The 16,284-nt window shown below is 36.6% G+C and overlaps 3 protein-coding genes across 4 annotated transcripts; all 3 read left to right on the forward strand.

Moving 5' to 3' along the window:
- The first annotated feature begins 4,253 nt into the window (after positions 1 to 4,253).
- On the forward strand, positions 4,254 to 7,101 carry LOC18019010 (synaptotagmin-4). The gene is made up of 12 exons (XM_024156306.1): positions 4,254 to 4,406; positions 4,502 to 4,606; positions 4,700 to 4,750; positions 4,875 to 4,995; positions 5,123 to 5,250; positions 5,340 to 5,441; positions 5,522 to 5,596; positions 5,686 to 5,765; positions 5,856 to 6,006; positions 6,113 to 6,343; positions 6,436 to 6,849; positions 6,941 to 7,101. Exons 1-12 carry the CDS (start codon positions 4,302 to 4,304, stop codon positions 7,088 to 7,090), a joined length of 1,713 nt encoding a protein of 570 aa, XP_024012074.1. The 5' UTR covers positions 4,254 to 4,301; the 3' UTR covers positions 7,091 to 7,101.
- A 973-nt stretch (positions 7,102 to 8,074) lies between these two features.
- On the forward strand, positions 8,075 to 13,025 carry LOC18019011 (probable sucrose-phosphate synthase 2). The gene is given in 15 exon segments (XM_006399549.2): positions 8,075 to 8,165; positions 8,302 to 8,506; positions 8,582 to 8,671; positions 8,776 to 9,020; positions 9,172 to 9,235; positions 9,322 to 10,017; positions 10,122 to 10,238; positions 10,351 to 10,482; positions 10,583 to 10,759; positions 11,013 to 11,066; positions 11,150 to 11,212; positions 11,295 to 12,096; positions 12,099 to 12,199; positions 12,298 to 12,425; positions 12,549 to 13,025. Coding segments are annotated over 14 exon segments (3,132 nt in total). The 5' UTR covers positions 8,075 to 8,165; positions 8,302 to 8,323; the 3' UTR covers positions 12,829 to 13,025.
- Positions 13,026 to 13,700: 675 nt separating this feature from the next.
- LOC18019012 (probable glycosyltransferase At5g11130) lies at positions 13,701 to 16,172 on the forward strand. 2 transcript variants are annotated; one of them, XM_006399550.1, is made up of 4 exons: positions 13,701 to 13,934; positions 14,110 to 14,306; positions 15,051 to 15,405; positions 15,504 to 16,172. In XM_006399550.1, the coding sequence occupies exons 1-4, from the start codon at positions 13,701 to 13,703 to the stop codon at positions 16,170 to 16,172; spliced, it is 1,455 nt and encodes a 484-aa protein (XP_006399613.1). The 2 variants fall into 2 exon arrangements, with proteins under 2 accessions (XP_006399613.1, XP_024011822.1); XM_024156054.1 differs by lacking the exons at positions 13,701 to 13,934; positions 14,110 to 14,306 and adding an exon at positions 14,482 to 14,491 and having other exon boundaries at positions 15,044 to 15,405.
- Positions 16,173 to 16,284: the final 112 nt, after the last annotated feature.

Genomic DNA, 16,284 nt, shown 5'->3' on the forward strand with positions numbered 1-16,284 from the left:
TGAATTTTCATATATTCAAAATCACAGTGACATCATATGAGATTGGCCGACTATTTCACTAATAGTTGTGTAATTCTTCGAAGAGCCATTACAATAAAATGCACCTAATGAATAAGATGAAGAAATGATCTTTCACTAATTTATAAAGAGGAAAAAGTGGAATGAAGATGGGGATACACGTCTTTCTTACCTGGAAGAGTATATGCTACCATCATATTGTTAAATTAATTGATTTATTAAATACGTTATATTTCTCTTATATAGTTATATTGATATTCTTTTCATCATAAATTTGGTTCAATTCATAGTGACATCATCAGAGGTCGGCCGACTACTTGCCTAATATTATTATTATTAGGTTGCAAAATTCCCAAATACAAAAATATAAAGAGATATACATGGTACCATTATATTCCCAATTATTAACACAAAAAAGAAAAAGAAGATTCAAGCGTGAAAGCGATATCACGATTTAGGTGAGGTGGAAACCAAACTTAAATTATGATGTGAAAACAGAGATAAAGTAAGGAAGCATCTTCCACAATTAGGGGAGATGCGGTTTACGATGGTGCAACTAAGATTTCATCTTTTTGACGATTTTTAAAATTTACAGAATGCTTGTACCATAATTAAATAGATCTGCAAGATACGTATCGATAAATAATATTACACCATCTTGATGGCTGATTAATTTGTTTTTAATTTAATCCAAAGCGTTACTTCTGACTTCAAACTCGTGTCGAGCCCAACGAAGACGTGCATATTATTTAATATGGCTTCTCAGAAGCACCCTCCAGGAGAAATAAGAAATTGATATTTAATTGTGCTAAACTGAAAATGCTGTTACTTAAATTAATTAAGGGTTACATTACATTCATTTGGTGAGCTGAAGTCAGAAAATGACGAACGTGAGTGTATTTTGCGTGGCGGATTGGAAATTCCTGAAAAAGACTTGAAGATAGGGTTGCTTGTGTCCGAAGCGTGAGAGCTCAAACAACTTGATACTCTTTTTTTTTTAATACTCTTTTTTCTTTTTTCTCAAACTTAGTATTCTTTTTCTCTTTTCTTTTCGTTGTTCCGACTTTTCGAAATTTGATGCTAAAAAAGAAAAAAAAAACTGTTGACAAATTTCTTTCTACAACTTTTTTTTTTCCACGGCACCTCCACAATAATGCATAAAACCGGTCATCATGCTTTAGGTTGGTTTAGTTCAGATCGTATATAATCTCTAATCTTTTACTATTAGTTTAGTCCAAATCACAGTAAAGTATGTTCTCAAATATTCCACACTCTAATCACACGTATTTTTTGCACTCTTATTCTTCTGACACGTATGTGAGGAGGTTAATTTTTCAGGTCAAACCGACTTTCAAGAAAAGTAGACGACTATGGACTAAGAACCATATGCAATATCTAATGAGTATTTATATACCTTATGTGACAGTGTGGCCCTTTTCCTTTGGCTTGTACCTCAGATTATAAAATCTTCTCTTTTGAGTTTCTTTCTCTAAAGAACGGACAACACAAGATGGCTTAACAAGCAAGTTTTTCGAGGATTTTGGCGTCTAAGTCCATATTAAATTTGATTTTTATATTCGCTTTAAATAAAATATAATGGCAAAAGCTAAGAAAATGATCATTGGACTATCATTATTTAATATTTTTAATTTATTTAGAGACTTAGACCTAAATCGCAACTAAAGTTGTTTCCACACGATCATAATCGGCGAGCTTCATCTCATATTCATCAAGATTTGTATGATCCATCTTGGCAACGATCCAGTCTTGATGAATTTTAAGTTGATACTTATTGATTTGTTTATTAGTGGTATTCCAAAATACCTTGAGGACTGGTCAACAACGGCAGTTCAATGATCGAGGAGACCTAAATATTCAAAAATTGCCGCTGTTCAATACCTAATATCAAATGTGACATGTAGCGATATATAGCAAAATTAAAAGATAGGGAGACCCATAAATTCACGATGGTCTTCAATATGATTAGTTGTATTCAACCGTTTCGGTAATTATGACTATTGAATGCATGGAGGCAAGGCTCGTGTCTATGTCCTTTCCTATTTAGTTCCGTTAAGCAAAGTACTTTTCTTTTTCGTGCGTGACTACTGATTCTTTTTTTTTTTTTTAAAGTTGATTTACAGTAATCTTTTTTCTTTCTTTGTGCTACAGTTAGCATTACCGTAGCCTATTAGTTGAATTTTCCACCTTGTAATCTCCCTTAATTCAAAGATCAATGTTCAAACTTTCACTGCGAATTTTAATTATAATCGAGATGTACTTAAATAACAGAAACATAGGTAGCTGAATTTATATACATAATATGAATTGTTTCTATTTAATACTTAACATTTTTTTTTTAATAGACGTATTATATGTCAATCGCTCCTGTTACCCAAACAATATCCCTTAAATGTTTTTACTTAAACAACTTGAACTACATCATTATTTTAAAAACGAATCAAAAACTATCCGTTAGAATTTTATTACTAATAAGACAGCAATTAAAACAGAGAAATGAGTGATGAGCATGACCCACACGCTTTCATTAAGATGTGTAATTAACTCTTTAACTTGAGTCTTTAGCTTCAGAAGAGCCAATTCTCACACACTACATGTGACAATGAGAATCCACAAGAGATTAGATAACTCCTTTTCCCCCTTCTGTTCTGGTTTGGCATTTTTCAAGGCTATGTGGCACAATTTCGCTTTGTCTTCAAAAAAGAAAAAAAGAAAACTCGTTCACATTCTTTTTGTGAGTTTCCGATTCTCTCTTCTGGATAATTCAATTATTTCCATCCACACACTATTACAAGACAAGATACTTTGTTGTTTTCTTCATGTTTCTTCATATTCATTGATAATCTACAACCACTCACTATAACAATGCTGCGTATATTTTTATTAAGGGTATTTTATCCTTAAACTTTATGTGAATATTTATATTAAGGGTATTTGTTTTGTGAATTTTTAGTGCCGTTGGGACGCAAATTTATCCATATCACACGATATATCAGGGGAAAAAATGTAAGAGTCACAAATTATAAACAAAGGGGACTGTGTTTTATAAGCATAACCACCACACTATAGTGAGTTTCCATTACATACAATCCAATTTGAATGAGGATTTTTCCTTCTTATTTTTTTTTTCCCTTCTTATTCTCATTATTAATGAATAAGACGAAAACATTACAACATGTCAACATCATAGTTAATTTTCTGCATAATAAACACATAATGCTAATTATTAGTTTTGAAAGATGAACATTGTTGTATTTTAATCCAAGTATAAGCTCATATACTGATCATATTAGTGCTTAGATACAAATGAAGAAAACATAAATTTTAATTGGAAACGGCAACGTTCGATGTTAATTGGAATTATGTGTGTGATCCCGCCGGGAAAAAATTTCTAAGTTGAGGAACGAAGAAGTGTAATTGATTGCGAAAAGGAAGGTTAAAAGTCAGAAAAGGAGTTGAAACTTAAAGAGTTATGACAAAATATGTGTAAAGTAGTGCTACACATCCCAGGCTTTGATAACGACATTCGATCTTTACGTTTTCCAAGTACATTAACAATTTATGGATGTCATAAAATCCCAACCATTTGACAATTCTAATTATGTTTTCGTAAGACCGCGGAAAAAAAGAACGAGTTCATGTAAATTACGGTAACACCTTATCGGGACAAAACATAAGCTGAAAGCAAATTACAAATTTACACACTGATGGAAAAGAACTGTCAAGAGAAAGCGTAAAACAATTGGACTGTAGTTTATAAATTGGGCCGGCCCATTTAGAAGCTAACACAATTTTCGGCCTAGTAGAGATTTCTAAGATAATCAATTCTCAAACCGGAGCATTTAACCAAAAATCGTATTACACGATTGCACATACGAACCAAAAACATGACGCCGGAATAAAACCAGCGTTTTGGTGTATATTTATAAACAAAAAAATTAACAGAAGTTTCAGGAGAGAAAAAGAAGCATGCAGAAGACGAAGGAAAATAACATCGATGTAATGAGATCAGAGAGAATAAAAATTGAAAGCAAAAGAAAGAGACAAAAGAAGAAGAGGAGGAATCTTAAAAGCCAAAAATCAATAGATTTAGATTAGAGAATAACTAAGCGCGAAGTAATCTCCTCTTTAACTTTATTGTCGATTACTAATTAATCTCAGAAGCAGAGCACTCTCTGTTTTTTTCTTTTCTTTTCATAGAGCCGATAAATGGATCCCATTTAAAATCATCGTCCCGGGTTCGATTCGTCGAGAAGTAGGAAAAAATGGGTTTTCTCTTTGGTTTGTTCATAGGAATCGCAGTCTCTGTCGGTTTAGTCGTTGCATTTGCACGCTATTCAAATGTCAGATCCACTCGTCGAGCTGAATTGGTAAATTCATTTCTCATCATAACGTATATATTTCATTTCTGATGATTTGTTTTGGGAAGTTTAAACAAATGTATTCCTCTTGATTGGGATTATAGGCGAGGACGATTGCAGCATTTGCAAGAATGACTGTTCAAGATTCTAGGAAACTTCTCCCCGGAGATTTTTATCCTTCTTGGGTTGTATTTTCACAGAGACAAAAGTTGAGCAATTCTGTTTGTTTATGTACCAAAGCTCTTTTACTTCCATCATTTGTTGATTTATGGATATTGATACTTGTTGATTGAAAATTACAGTTGAATTGGCTTAATCTTGAACTTGAAAAGATCTGGCCTTATGTAAATGAGGTAACGTGTATCTTCTTTTACACACTCTTTCTAATTAAAAGGCATAGGTTTTGCTTTCTTTTTTTTTTTTTGGTCGAAAGGTTTTGCTTTCTTTAACTTCTGAATGTACTGATTAATCTTGTAGGCAGCTTCTGAGCTGATTCGAAGCAGTGTGGAACCAGTTCTTGAACAATATACACCTCCTATGTTAGCATCTCTCAAATTCTCCAAATTTACACTTGGCACTGTGGCTCCTCAATTCACAGGTCAGGTTTGGTTTTGTTGGTTGCTATATTATATTGTTTTACGATGAACAAATTATGCTAGTAGTGACGTTTTTTAATGATCATTTATTCAAGATGTTTCATTTTAGCAATCTTGCTCACTTTTCAGGAGCTTCTATCTTAGAAAGTGAAAGTGGACCTAATGGAATTACGATGGAACTTGAAATGCAATGGGACGGTAATCCAAAAATCGTCTTGGATATCAAAACCTTACTTGGCGTGGCGTTACCGATTGAGGTACTTTCTACATCACTAGTCATGCTATTATTGATAAATCTACTATACAAACTTTGTTCTTGAGATTTCTGTGTTGTTTGTATATATAGGTGAAAAATATAGGATTCACAGGCGTTTTCAGGTTAATTTTCAGACCTCTTGTTGATGAATTCCCTTGTTTTGGCGCGCTTTCTTATTCACTCCGCGAGAAGGTAATTTAGTGATGATCTTCATTATTTGTTATAATCTTTACTGTCATGTTTTAAGTGACCATGTTCTGTTTTGTATGCAGAAAGGGCTTGATTTTACACTTAAAGTTATTGGTGGGGATTTAACGTCAATTCCAGGGATTTCGGATGCAATAGAAGTATGCAAAAACATATTCGACCTTATATCTTTAGCATTCTTCATAACCTATTATTGGTCAATATTTAATCCGTTTAATGCCTTTGGTAGGAAACTATTCGTGACGCTATTGAAGACAGCATAACATGGCCCGTTAGGAAAACAATTCCTATATTGCCAGGAGATTACAGGTTTTTGGCTTCTTTATATTATACCATCTGGATTTATTTCCGGTGAAGACCATTTTTTTTTAATGTGAATCTGAAAATGTGGTTTAACAGTGATCTTGAGCTGAAACCTGTTGGAACACTGGATGTGAAGCTTGTGCAAGCAAAAGACTTGGCTAACAAAGACATGATTGGAAAATCTGATCCTTACGCTGTCGTATTCATCCGCCCATTGCGTGACAAAACTAAGAAGACCAAAACTATTGTAAGGAAAAATATGCCTCTACCAAAGATTCCGATATCTTTATGATCTTGCTGATTTGGATTGTGTGTAACACTGTCGCTATTTCTTGTTTTTTTACTTCGTATAGAGTAACTCGTTGAATCCTATCTGGAATGAACATTTTGAGTTCATAGTGGAAGATGTATCAACTCAGCATTTAACAGTAAGAGTCTTTGACGACGAAGGAGTCGGGTCTTCTCAGCTTATCGGGGCTGCTCAAGTGCCGTTAAGTGAACTCGAGCCCGGGAAAGTGAAAGATATTTGGTTGAAATTAGTCAAGGATTTAGAGATCCAAAGGGATACCAAAAATCGGGGTCAGGTTAGTATTTCCCACTTATTCTTAATACACTTCTCTTTCTTATATAACATCTCTTTTGCTAAGGTTAAATTTATATTTATGTGGTGATCTAGGTGCAGTGTGAGCTCCTATATTGCCCCTTAGGCGAAGAAAGCGGATTCAAGAACCCGTTTAACCCAAACTTCTCACTGACCATTTTAGAGAAGGTGCTTAAACCGGAAAGCGAGGATTCTGATGCTACTACGGATGTTAAAAATCTGCAGAGCCCTAAGAAAAAAGATGTTATTGTGAGAGGAGTGTTGTCTGTGACAGTGTTGTCTGCTGAAGACTTACCAGCTGTAGATTTTATGGGAAAAGCAGATCCGTTTGTGGTAATCACGTTGAAGAAATCGGAATCGAAATCAAAGACGAGGGTTGTACCGGATAGCTTGAATCCGGTTTGGAACCAGACATTTGATTTTGTTGTGGAGGATGCTTTGCATGATCTCTTGATTCTTGAAGTATGGGACCATGACAAGTTTGGCAAGGTAAGAGAAATGTTGAATACACATTCATGGCAAACTAAACATGTGAATATATTTAATGTTTTGCTCTGTTTTTTGTTTTGTTTTTTGGAAGGATAAAATAGGGAGAGTGATAATGACATTGACAAGAGTGATGCTAGAAGGAGAGTTTCAAGAGTGTAATGAGTTAGATGGAGCTAAATCAGGGAAGCTTTGTATCCATCTCAAATGGACTCCAAGGCTTAAGCTCAGAGACACCTCTTGATTCTTTATGATTCCTTCTTCCTTCTTCCTCCCCCCCCCCTCTCCAAGTCTCAACACATTTACTTTCCTTATTTATATGTTTTGTCTGTTTCTTTTTTTGGTTGTATATAATGTGCTGATGACTGATGTTTATTGATCCTTCTTTCTTGTCATACAAGAAAGTAATATAAATATTAAAATAGACGATGACAAAATAGTAATATAAATATTAATATAGACGCACTTTGTTTATATTCATTTTACTCGAATTTATTTAACCAAAAAATATGAATAAATTTGGACTGTATTTAAGACATTCGTGTAAATTGGTTTTGGCCTTTTTTTTTCTTTCTTATCAAATACTTACTTTTAAAAAACGATGATAAATAATACTTGAGAATACCAAGAAAAAATAATTATTTACGTCTTCAAATTCAAAATCAGATACTTCATACTGCCCTCAGTAGTTTATGTTAAAACGCGTGTGAACAAGTGTTGGCGTTGATGGAAAGAATATTTTAAACGAAAATAGATTAGTGACCTATTTGTTTCTAATATTGTTTGGAGGTGTTACGCTGGTGATGATATCATGGCATAGTCGTGAATTAAAAAAAAAAATAATGTAGACAGCTCAATGTAATATTCGCTGGTATAATAAGATTCTAAAGTCAAAAGGACAAAAAATAAGATTCTTATGCTTAATGTTGTTCTAGATTTTGCCAAGTGTAAATCGCTCACTGCTCGTAAGATATCAAATTGGTCATTTTCTCAATTGGTCATTTTCTACTACTTTTCGTGACTTACGCCCTTTTAACATTTTTTTTATAATTTGAGGCAACTAAAATTCTAATTTGTTACGTCTTGATTTCAGGATCAAATTATTTTACGTCTTGAAATTAAGAATTGGATATTCTATTTACAAATTAATCTGATGTTCAATCGTTCAAAGCTTAACGATATAATGATCTAACCGCAACATATGTAGAATCTTCTAATTATTTTCATTTTCGGATTAGAAAAGAAAACGAAGAGACGTTTATACAGATCAATCACCAAATAAACCTCTCTCTCTCTCGCTCCTTCTCCCGCTTCTCTTGGTTCGTTTTCTGAAACTGATCTCTCTCCATCTCCAGATTTCGTACCCCTTGAACCGCTTGCTACATGATCTCCTGATTTCACGACTATTTGCAGACTAATTTTGTTTTTTTATTTTCCCTTGTTCCGAATCGTCAGAGAGATTTGAGAGCGAAAGAAAATGGTGGGAAACGATTGGGTGAATAGCTACTTGGAGGCGATCCTCGCTGCTGAACCGGGAATCGGCGATTCCAAATCGTCGCTTCTGTTGAGAGAGCGTGGCCATTTCAGTCCGAGTCGTTATTTCGTCGAGGAGGTCATCACTGGCTTCGATGAGACTGATCTTCACCGTTCCTGGGTTCAGGTATTCGCGTTCGCTTTCGTATTTTTTGATTGTTTGCGTTTTTCGACGTTTCTGATTATCTTCGATTGATCTTAGGCTGCCGCAACAAGGAGTCCGCAAGAACGGAACACGAGGCTGGAGAATTTGTGCTGGAGGATTTGGAATTTGGCTCGCCAGAAGAAGAAGGTTCGTGATTAGCTAACTCGTGGAATCGAACAGAATCGTCGTAATTTGATTCTCTCAATCTGCTTTGACTTAAATCATTCTTTGGTTGTGAAATGCTCAATTAGGTTGAAGGGAAGAATGCTAAGCGTGCTGCTAAACGGCAGCTTGAGCGTGACAAGGCAAGGAAAGAAGTAACTGCTGATATGTCAGAAGATTTTTCTGAAGGAGAAAAGGCAGATTTGCCTGGTGAGATTCCAGCTCACAGTGATGGCAACACCAAAGGAAGAATGTCTCGTATCAGTTCTGTTGACGTCTTTGAGAATTGGTTTGCTCAACACAAAGAGAAAAAGCTTTACATTGTCTTAATAAGGTACTTTTTAAGGGGATTTCTATTGCAATATATTTGGAAAGTAATGGTGTTGTCTGTTGTGTAGTTAGACTAACCTGAGTTTTATGGTGGGAGGATATGACTTAAGTCATGTTTCACATGGTGGTAAATAACAGTAGAAATTGTCTTGCAGCCTTCACGGTTTGATACGGGGTGAAAACATGGAGCTTGGTCGGGATTCTGATACTGGTGGCCAGGTAATATTTTTTCTGCAAGCATTTAGTCTCTTATTCGAGTTTTCCATTGATCCATTCACACGGTTTCAAACGGCTTCTACAATCAGGTGAAGTATGTTGTGGAACTTGCTAGGGCATTGGGCTCAATGCCAGGAGTCTATCGTGTGGATTTGCTGACCAGACAGGTATCCGCGTCAGATGTGGATAGCAGCTACTCAGAACCTACTGAGATGCTAAATCCTTTAGACACAGATAGCTCAGAGCAGGAGCATGGAGAGAGTAGTGGCGCTTATATAATCCGTATACCTTTTGGTCCAAAAGATAAATACGTCCCAAAAGAGCTCCTCTGGCCTCATATTCCTGAGTTTGTTGATAGGGCACTTAGCCATATTATGCAGATTTCCAAGGTTCTTGCTGAGCAAATTGGGGGTGGACAACAAGTGTGGCCGGTTTCTATTCACGGGCACTATGCAGATGCTGGTGATTCCGCTGCTCTTCTATCTGGGGCTCTGAATGTACCAATGGTTTTTACTGGTCATTCTCTTGGTCGTGATAAGCTTGAGCAACTCCTGAAACAAGGGCGGCCCAAAGAAGAAATAAATTCTAACTACAAGATAATGCGGCGGATAGAGGCAGAGGAGCTAAGTCTTGATGCGTCTGAAATAGTCATAACTAGCACAAGGCAAGAGATAGAAGAGCAATGGCGCCTTTATGATGGTTTTGATCCGGTTTTGGAGCGTAAACTTAGAGCAAGGATGAAAAGGGGTGTGAGCTGTCTTGGTAGATTTATGCCTCGCATGGTTGTAAGTATCATATCTATTCCTATTTGGGACTGTAAACGAGAACTTTTTGCTTCTAGACAAGTCTCCCTTCCATGATCATGAGTAGCCTTTTCCTGTGATTCCAGGTAATTCCTCCAGGAATGGAATTTCATCACATCGTACCGCATGATGTGGATGCAGATGGTGAAGGAGCGAGAGACGATGAAAACCCACAATCTCCTGATCCACAAATTTGGTCTGAGGTAATACAGTCGAATCATATGTTTTTTTTTTTGCCTTTGATCAAATGTGTTAAATATTTTCTGATTGTTTTACTGGTACCTTTATATTCACTGTGACTTCTTACCTGGGCAGATAATGCGTTTCTTTTCTAACCCGCGCAAGCCTATGATACTCGCTCTTGCTCGGCCAGACCCTAAAAAGAACTTGGTTACTCTAGTCAAAGCCTTTGGAGAATGCCGTCCATTACGGGAACTTGCTAACCTTGTACGTCCTGCAACTACTCTCTTCAGAATGATCTCCAACTAATTTTCTCGAAGTTGTTTCACTTTTTTTTATTCCTTCTTTTCACTCTCTTCTTTTGCAGACATTGATAATGGGAAACCGAAATGATATTGATGAGTTGTCCACTACGAATTCCTCGGTGCTGCTCTCAATTCTGAAGCTGATCGACAAGTACGACCTCTATGGTCAAGTGGCAATGCCTAAGCATCACAAACAATCTGATGTTCCTGAAATTTACCGTTTAGCAGCCAAAACGAAGGTAATGCTCAAACATGTTTACTTTTCTCCTATAGGCTCATCCGAGTCCCAGTCCTTTTTTTTTTTTTTGGATCTCTATCTTTCTAAATGTCATAGAAACAAACTTTATAAATTATTGGCAGATAGCATTCAGTGATCAATAACTGTTCCTTTATTATAATGCAAGCTATTAGCCTGTGCTTTGCTGCTGTTTCTATGAATTAGTTGAGTTCCCTGCATTTGTTTATCCATCTTATCTCAAACCTTTTTTTCAGGGAGTATTTATAAATCCAGCTTTCATCGAACCATTTGGATTGACTCTAATAGAGGTATTTATCATTTGTTTTTCTCTCTTCAGAGCTCTATTCTTTTCAAGGTTTCTTGTTAAATTAACAGGCGCTGTATCTAACAGGCAGGAGCTCACGGTCTGCCCACTGTTGCAACAAAAAATGGAGGACCTGTTGATATTCATCGGGTTTGTTGATTTCCATATTTCATAAGAAATTTGCACTGCGTTATAGAGAAAGCTATAGCTGATTTCTGCTCCGGACTTGCAGGTTCTGGACAATGGTCTTCTAGTTGATCCTCATGATCAGCAAGCTATAGCTGATGCTCTCCTGAAACTGGTTTCAGACAAACAACTGTGGACAAGATGCAGACAAAACGGCCTCAAAAACATTCACTTGTTTTCATGGCCAGAGCATTGCAAAACATATTTGGCTCGGATAGCTTCTTGCAAGCAAAGGCATCCCAAATGGCAGAGAGTTGAGTTTGAAAACTCAGACCCTGATTCACCCAGTGACTCCCTTAGAGATATACATGACATCTCATTGAATCTTAAACTTTCCTTGGATGGCGAAAAGGTTGAAAGTAACAACGGTGTAGATAATAACTTAGACGCTGAAGACAGCGCCGCTGAACGAAAAGCTAAGCTAGAGAAAGCTGTTTCAGCATTGGCACAGAAGAAGACTTCAACAGAGAAAATTGACTCCAAGATGCCTACTTTGAAAAGACGGAAACATATATTTGTCATTTCCGTCGACTGCAGCGCAACCTCTGATCTTCTCGCAGTAGTGAAAACAGTTATGGACGTTGCAAGCAAAGGCGGTTCAATAGGGTTCATACTCTCAACCTCAATGACCATATCTGAGACTCATACCACCTTGCTATCAGGAGGCTTGAAACCACAAGACTTTGACGCTGTTATCTGCAACAGTGGAAGTGAACTCTACTTCACGGTCTCTGCTTCCGAGGATAAAACCGTGCTTCCGTATTCACTCGATACAGATTACCATTCGCATATAGAATTCCGCTGGGGTGGAGAGAACTTGAGGAAGACTTTGATCCGCTGGATTAGTTCTGTGAAGAAAAGAAGAAGATGAAACAAGGAGAGATTCTCTCTGAAGACGAGTCTTCTTCAACCAACTATTGCTTATCTTTTAAAGTGAAAGATCCCTCTTCGGTAAATCTCTCAAACAGTAGTTTCACTCACTTGAAAACATGGATGTTCGTATCTTCCTATTACCTTCTAATCTCCCTTTGTTCATTTAATATCTGCAGATTCCTCCAATGAAGGAGCTGAGGAAATTGATGAGAATTCAAGCATTGCGTTGCAATGTAGTTTACTGCCAAAGCGGAGCTAGGCTAAACGTAATCCCTGTTCTTGCGTCACGATGTCAGGCCCTTAGGTGAGTTTTGATCATACACCCATCAGATATACACATCATCAACTGTTTCACTTTCTTGGGTTTGGTTTTCGGATTTTAGGCTTAAACTGATCACACACACATGCGTCTTATCCTCTGTTTCAGGTATCTGCTTGTGCGATGGGGAATTGACTTATCGAACATGGTGGTCTTCGTGGGAGATTCAGGTGACACAGATTACGAAGGTTTGCTTGGAGGAATTCACAAAACAGTGATACTAAAAGGCATAGCAAGTGACTTGCGTGAGCTACACGGCAACAGAAGCTACCCAATGGAAGATGTGATTCCAGTTAACAGTCCCAACATCATTGAAGCTAAAGAATGTGGACATGAAGCCATTAAAGCCGCTCTAGAGAAGCTTGGGATCAATCTCGTCAAGCCTTGAGGCTGTTTTTTCCTTGATTAAAGAAGTCCTTTTTTTGGGTCCCAATATGCGATAATGGTGAACTGATAACGGAGAATAAAGTACAGTATCCCAATAAGATTTGTATAATATTGGATGAAATACTGTTTTTTTTTTATATAATTGGAAAAACCTTTGTAAAATCGAAAAAGAAGTGAATATTATATATGTAAGCAAAAATGTTTGCATAAATTGAAAAAGAAACTCTAAAAAGTATAATGAATAATGATGGGTCAACCAGAAAGTGCCAGAATCAGAAAATAGAATTAAACAGCAATGTCATATATGAAGATGGACGTTATTGTGGTTTATCCAAAAAAAAAAAGAGTTAAATTTACGTAGTCTTTTCCTTTTTTAATTATTTATATATGTGGATAATCGTCCGTATATAACAAAATATATACGTGTGAGTCTGGATAAATGTGAAAAAAAGTTTAAGCTAATGTTGGAAGTGAAAAAAAAAAAACAAAATATATATTGTTAGAAAACCGAACCAAATCCAACCAAAACCGTACCAAAACAACCCGTAAAAGAGTCACGTAAATTACTTGAGTTTCATTGACCAAAATAATAATAATAATTGAATTTCTGAACTTGTTAATCCAAAAACTGAAACCGCATTAGACGGTCAAACAGTAGCACACATATAAATAGAAGAGTAAGGGAAGTGAATTAAAAAGAGTAAATAAACCTCTTTAGAAATTCAGAGAGAAACAACAAACAAACAACCCTAAAATTCTCAGATTCATCTTCTTGACTTATTCTTCTTCTTCTCTTCTGTAAAATCAAAAGCAAACCCTAATAAATTAGGTTACAGTTCCCAGTTACGTCCTAAAGTAGAAGATACTAATTTAATGGCGGATCTCACTTGTACGACGCCGTTTCTGCTCTACCCTTCACTCGTCATCATCCTCTTCTTCTACTCCCTTAACCACCATAACCGATTTCTCTCCTCCGTCGTCGACGATGATCCTTCGTGCCGTCTCTCTCTCTCCTCTTCGAATTCGTCTTCTCCACAATCTGTTTTCTCTTCCTTCAGATTCTTCCCTTTTCGTTCTTCTTCCTCTTGTCTCTCCACTCTCAACAATGTACTTCGCTTCTTCTTTTTCTGTTTATTTCGTTAGTTTCGTTCATATGTAAACATAAGTTTCGTTTCTTTAGTTTCTTTACTGTTCTCTTCTAGGTTTGTGTATTTTAGCTACGAGGTGTTAGAAATACATTTAGTATATATTTTTTTATTAATGTTGTTTAAAATTGAAACAGTCGTCGTCAGAAGTTACGGTGGTAGAAGAAGTTGATGAAGCAGTGGAGAGAATCGAAGAAGGTTTGGCGATGGCAAGAGCCGCCATCAAGAAAGCCAAAGAAGTGGATCTCCGTCGCCGTCGTGATCGGAGGAATAATTCGAATTTGAGATTCGCATCAAATGGTTCTGTCTATCTCAACGCTTTTACATTTCATCAGTTAAGACCTTTTCTTTCTCCTATTTTTGCTTAATATTTCTCTCTCTTTCTATTATTAATTTATAAATTAAGTGAATGTTAATGAAAAATATACGAATTGGTATATAATTTAACAACATTGTCTTGTTTGATCACTAGTAATCCCCTTGCTTGATTTGAGTTAGTTAGGCTTTTTTTAGTTAAGTCAAAGAATAGTTAGGCTTGATAAAAAGAAAGTGGAGTTTAATAAAACAAATAAATAAGTAATGATATGTAGCTAATAAGTAGGTACTCATTAGGATGTGAACTCTCTTTTGTATGTTTCCGTTAGGAACTTGACTCTAAATCACCGTTTAATAAAACTATGTGTCATCATCAAATTCTATGTAAATTTCCATTTTTAGAATCCTGCGCACTACTAATTTGCAGTTTCCAATTTTTTAAAGTTCCTTTCCCCCAATATTTGTTTAGTATATTTCTACACCATTATTCTCCTGTCGTAATTCTCTCTCTCTCGCTCGTCAGAATCCAAAATCAGACCTATTTTGAGGAAAGAGTAGTTTGGCTTTTAGGTTTCTCCATACCTTTCTCTCCATATCTCAAGTTGACCTTTGCAAACATATCATTTACTTTGTTCTTACTTCTATGCTAAAAGTTTTAAAAGTCTCACACACTACAATGTATATAATAGGCAAACACATCGAGATTGTGCATATGTAATGTTTAATTTTTTTTTCTAATTTCTTTACACGTAACAATAAACAGGAGCCACAAAGAGATGGAGAAGAGATTTAAGATATGGACATATAGAGAAGGAGAAGCTCCTCTGTTTCACAAGGGTCCTCTCAACAATATTTATGCTATTGAAGGCCAATTCATGGACGAGATCGAGAACGGAAAAAGCCGTTTCGCGGCAGCTTCACCGGAGGAAGCCACTGTGTTCTACATCCCTGTTGGGATCGTCAATATCATACGATTTGTCTATAGACCTTACACTAGCTATGCCCGAGACCGTCTCCAAAACATTGTGAAAGACTACATCTCTCTCGTCTCTAACCGTTACCCTTACTGGAATCGAAGTCGCGGTGCTGACCATTTCTTCCTCTCCTGTCACGATTGGGTGAGTAATCCTTGTTTTATACACATTTCTTGTTCCGCAAGTTAACCATTAAAAATAACCTATCCCTCACTTTCCATATTTTTTCCTTATTGTTCAAGGCACCTGATGTTTCAGCGGTAGATCCAGAGCTATACAAGCATTTCATCAGAGCTCTCTGCAATGCCAATTCATCTGAGGGATTCACCCCCATGAGAGACGTTTCATTGCCGGAGATCAACATCCAATACGGCCAATTAGGGTTTGTACACGACGGAGAACCCCCTCAGAACCGCAAACTCTTGGCGTTTTTCGCGGGAGGTTCTCACGGAGAAGTCCGCAAAATACTTTTCGAACACTGGAAAGAAAAGGACAAAGACGTCCTAGTCTACGAGTATCTCCCCAAAACTATGAACTACACCAAGATGATGGATCGAGCAAAGTTTTGTCTGTGTCCGAGCGGTTGGGAGGTAGCGAGTCCAAGAATCGTGGAGTCTCTTTACTCTGGTTGCGTTCCGGTCATCGTTGCTGATTATTACGTTCTTCCATTTAGCGATGTGTTGAATTGGAAGAGCTTCTCAGTTCATATTCCGATATCGAAGATACCGGAGATAAAGAAGATTCTAGAAGCGATACCGGAAGAAGAGTACTTGAAGATGCAGAGGGGAGTTCTTGAGGTTCGGAAACACTTTGTCGTAAACAGACCATCAAAGCCATTTGATATGTTGCATATGATTATGCATTCTATATGGTTACGTAGGCTTAATGTACGAATTCCTCTTTCACAGTGAACTCTATAGATTGTTATACTCTTTTATATTTATAGAATACATATTCATACAATTGTGCGTATATACGATATTAAGATACAACAACGTCCTGTCCTATGATACTTGAGTCTTC

Source organism: Eutrema salsugineum, unplaced genomic scaffold (genome assembly GCF_000478725.1).
Source record: "Eutrema salsugineum unplaced genomic scaffold, Eutsalg1_0 scaffold_2, whole genome shotgun sequence".
In the NCBI taxonomy this organism is placed as follows: domain Eukaryota; kingdom Viridiplantae; phylum Streptophyta; class Magnoliopsida; order Brassicales; family Brassicaceae; genus Eutrema; species Eutrema salsugineum.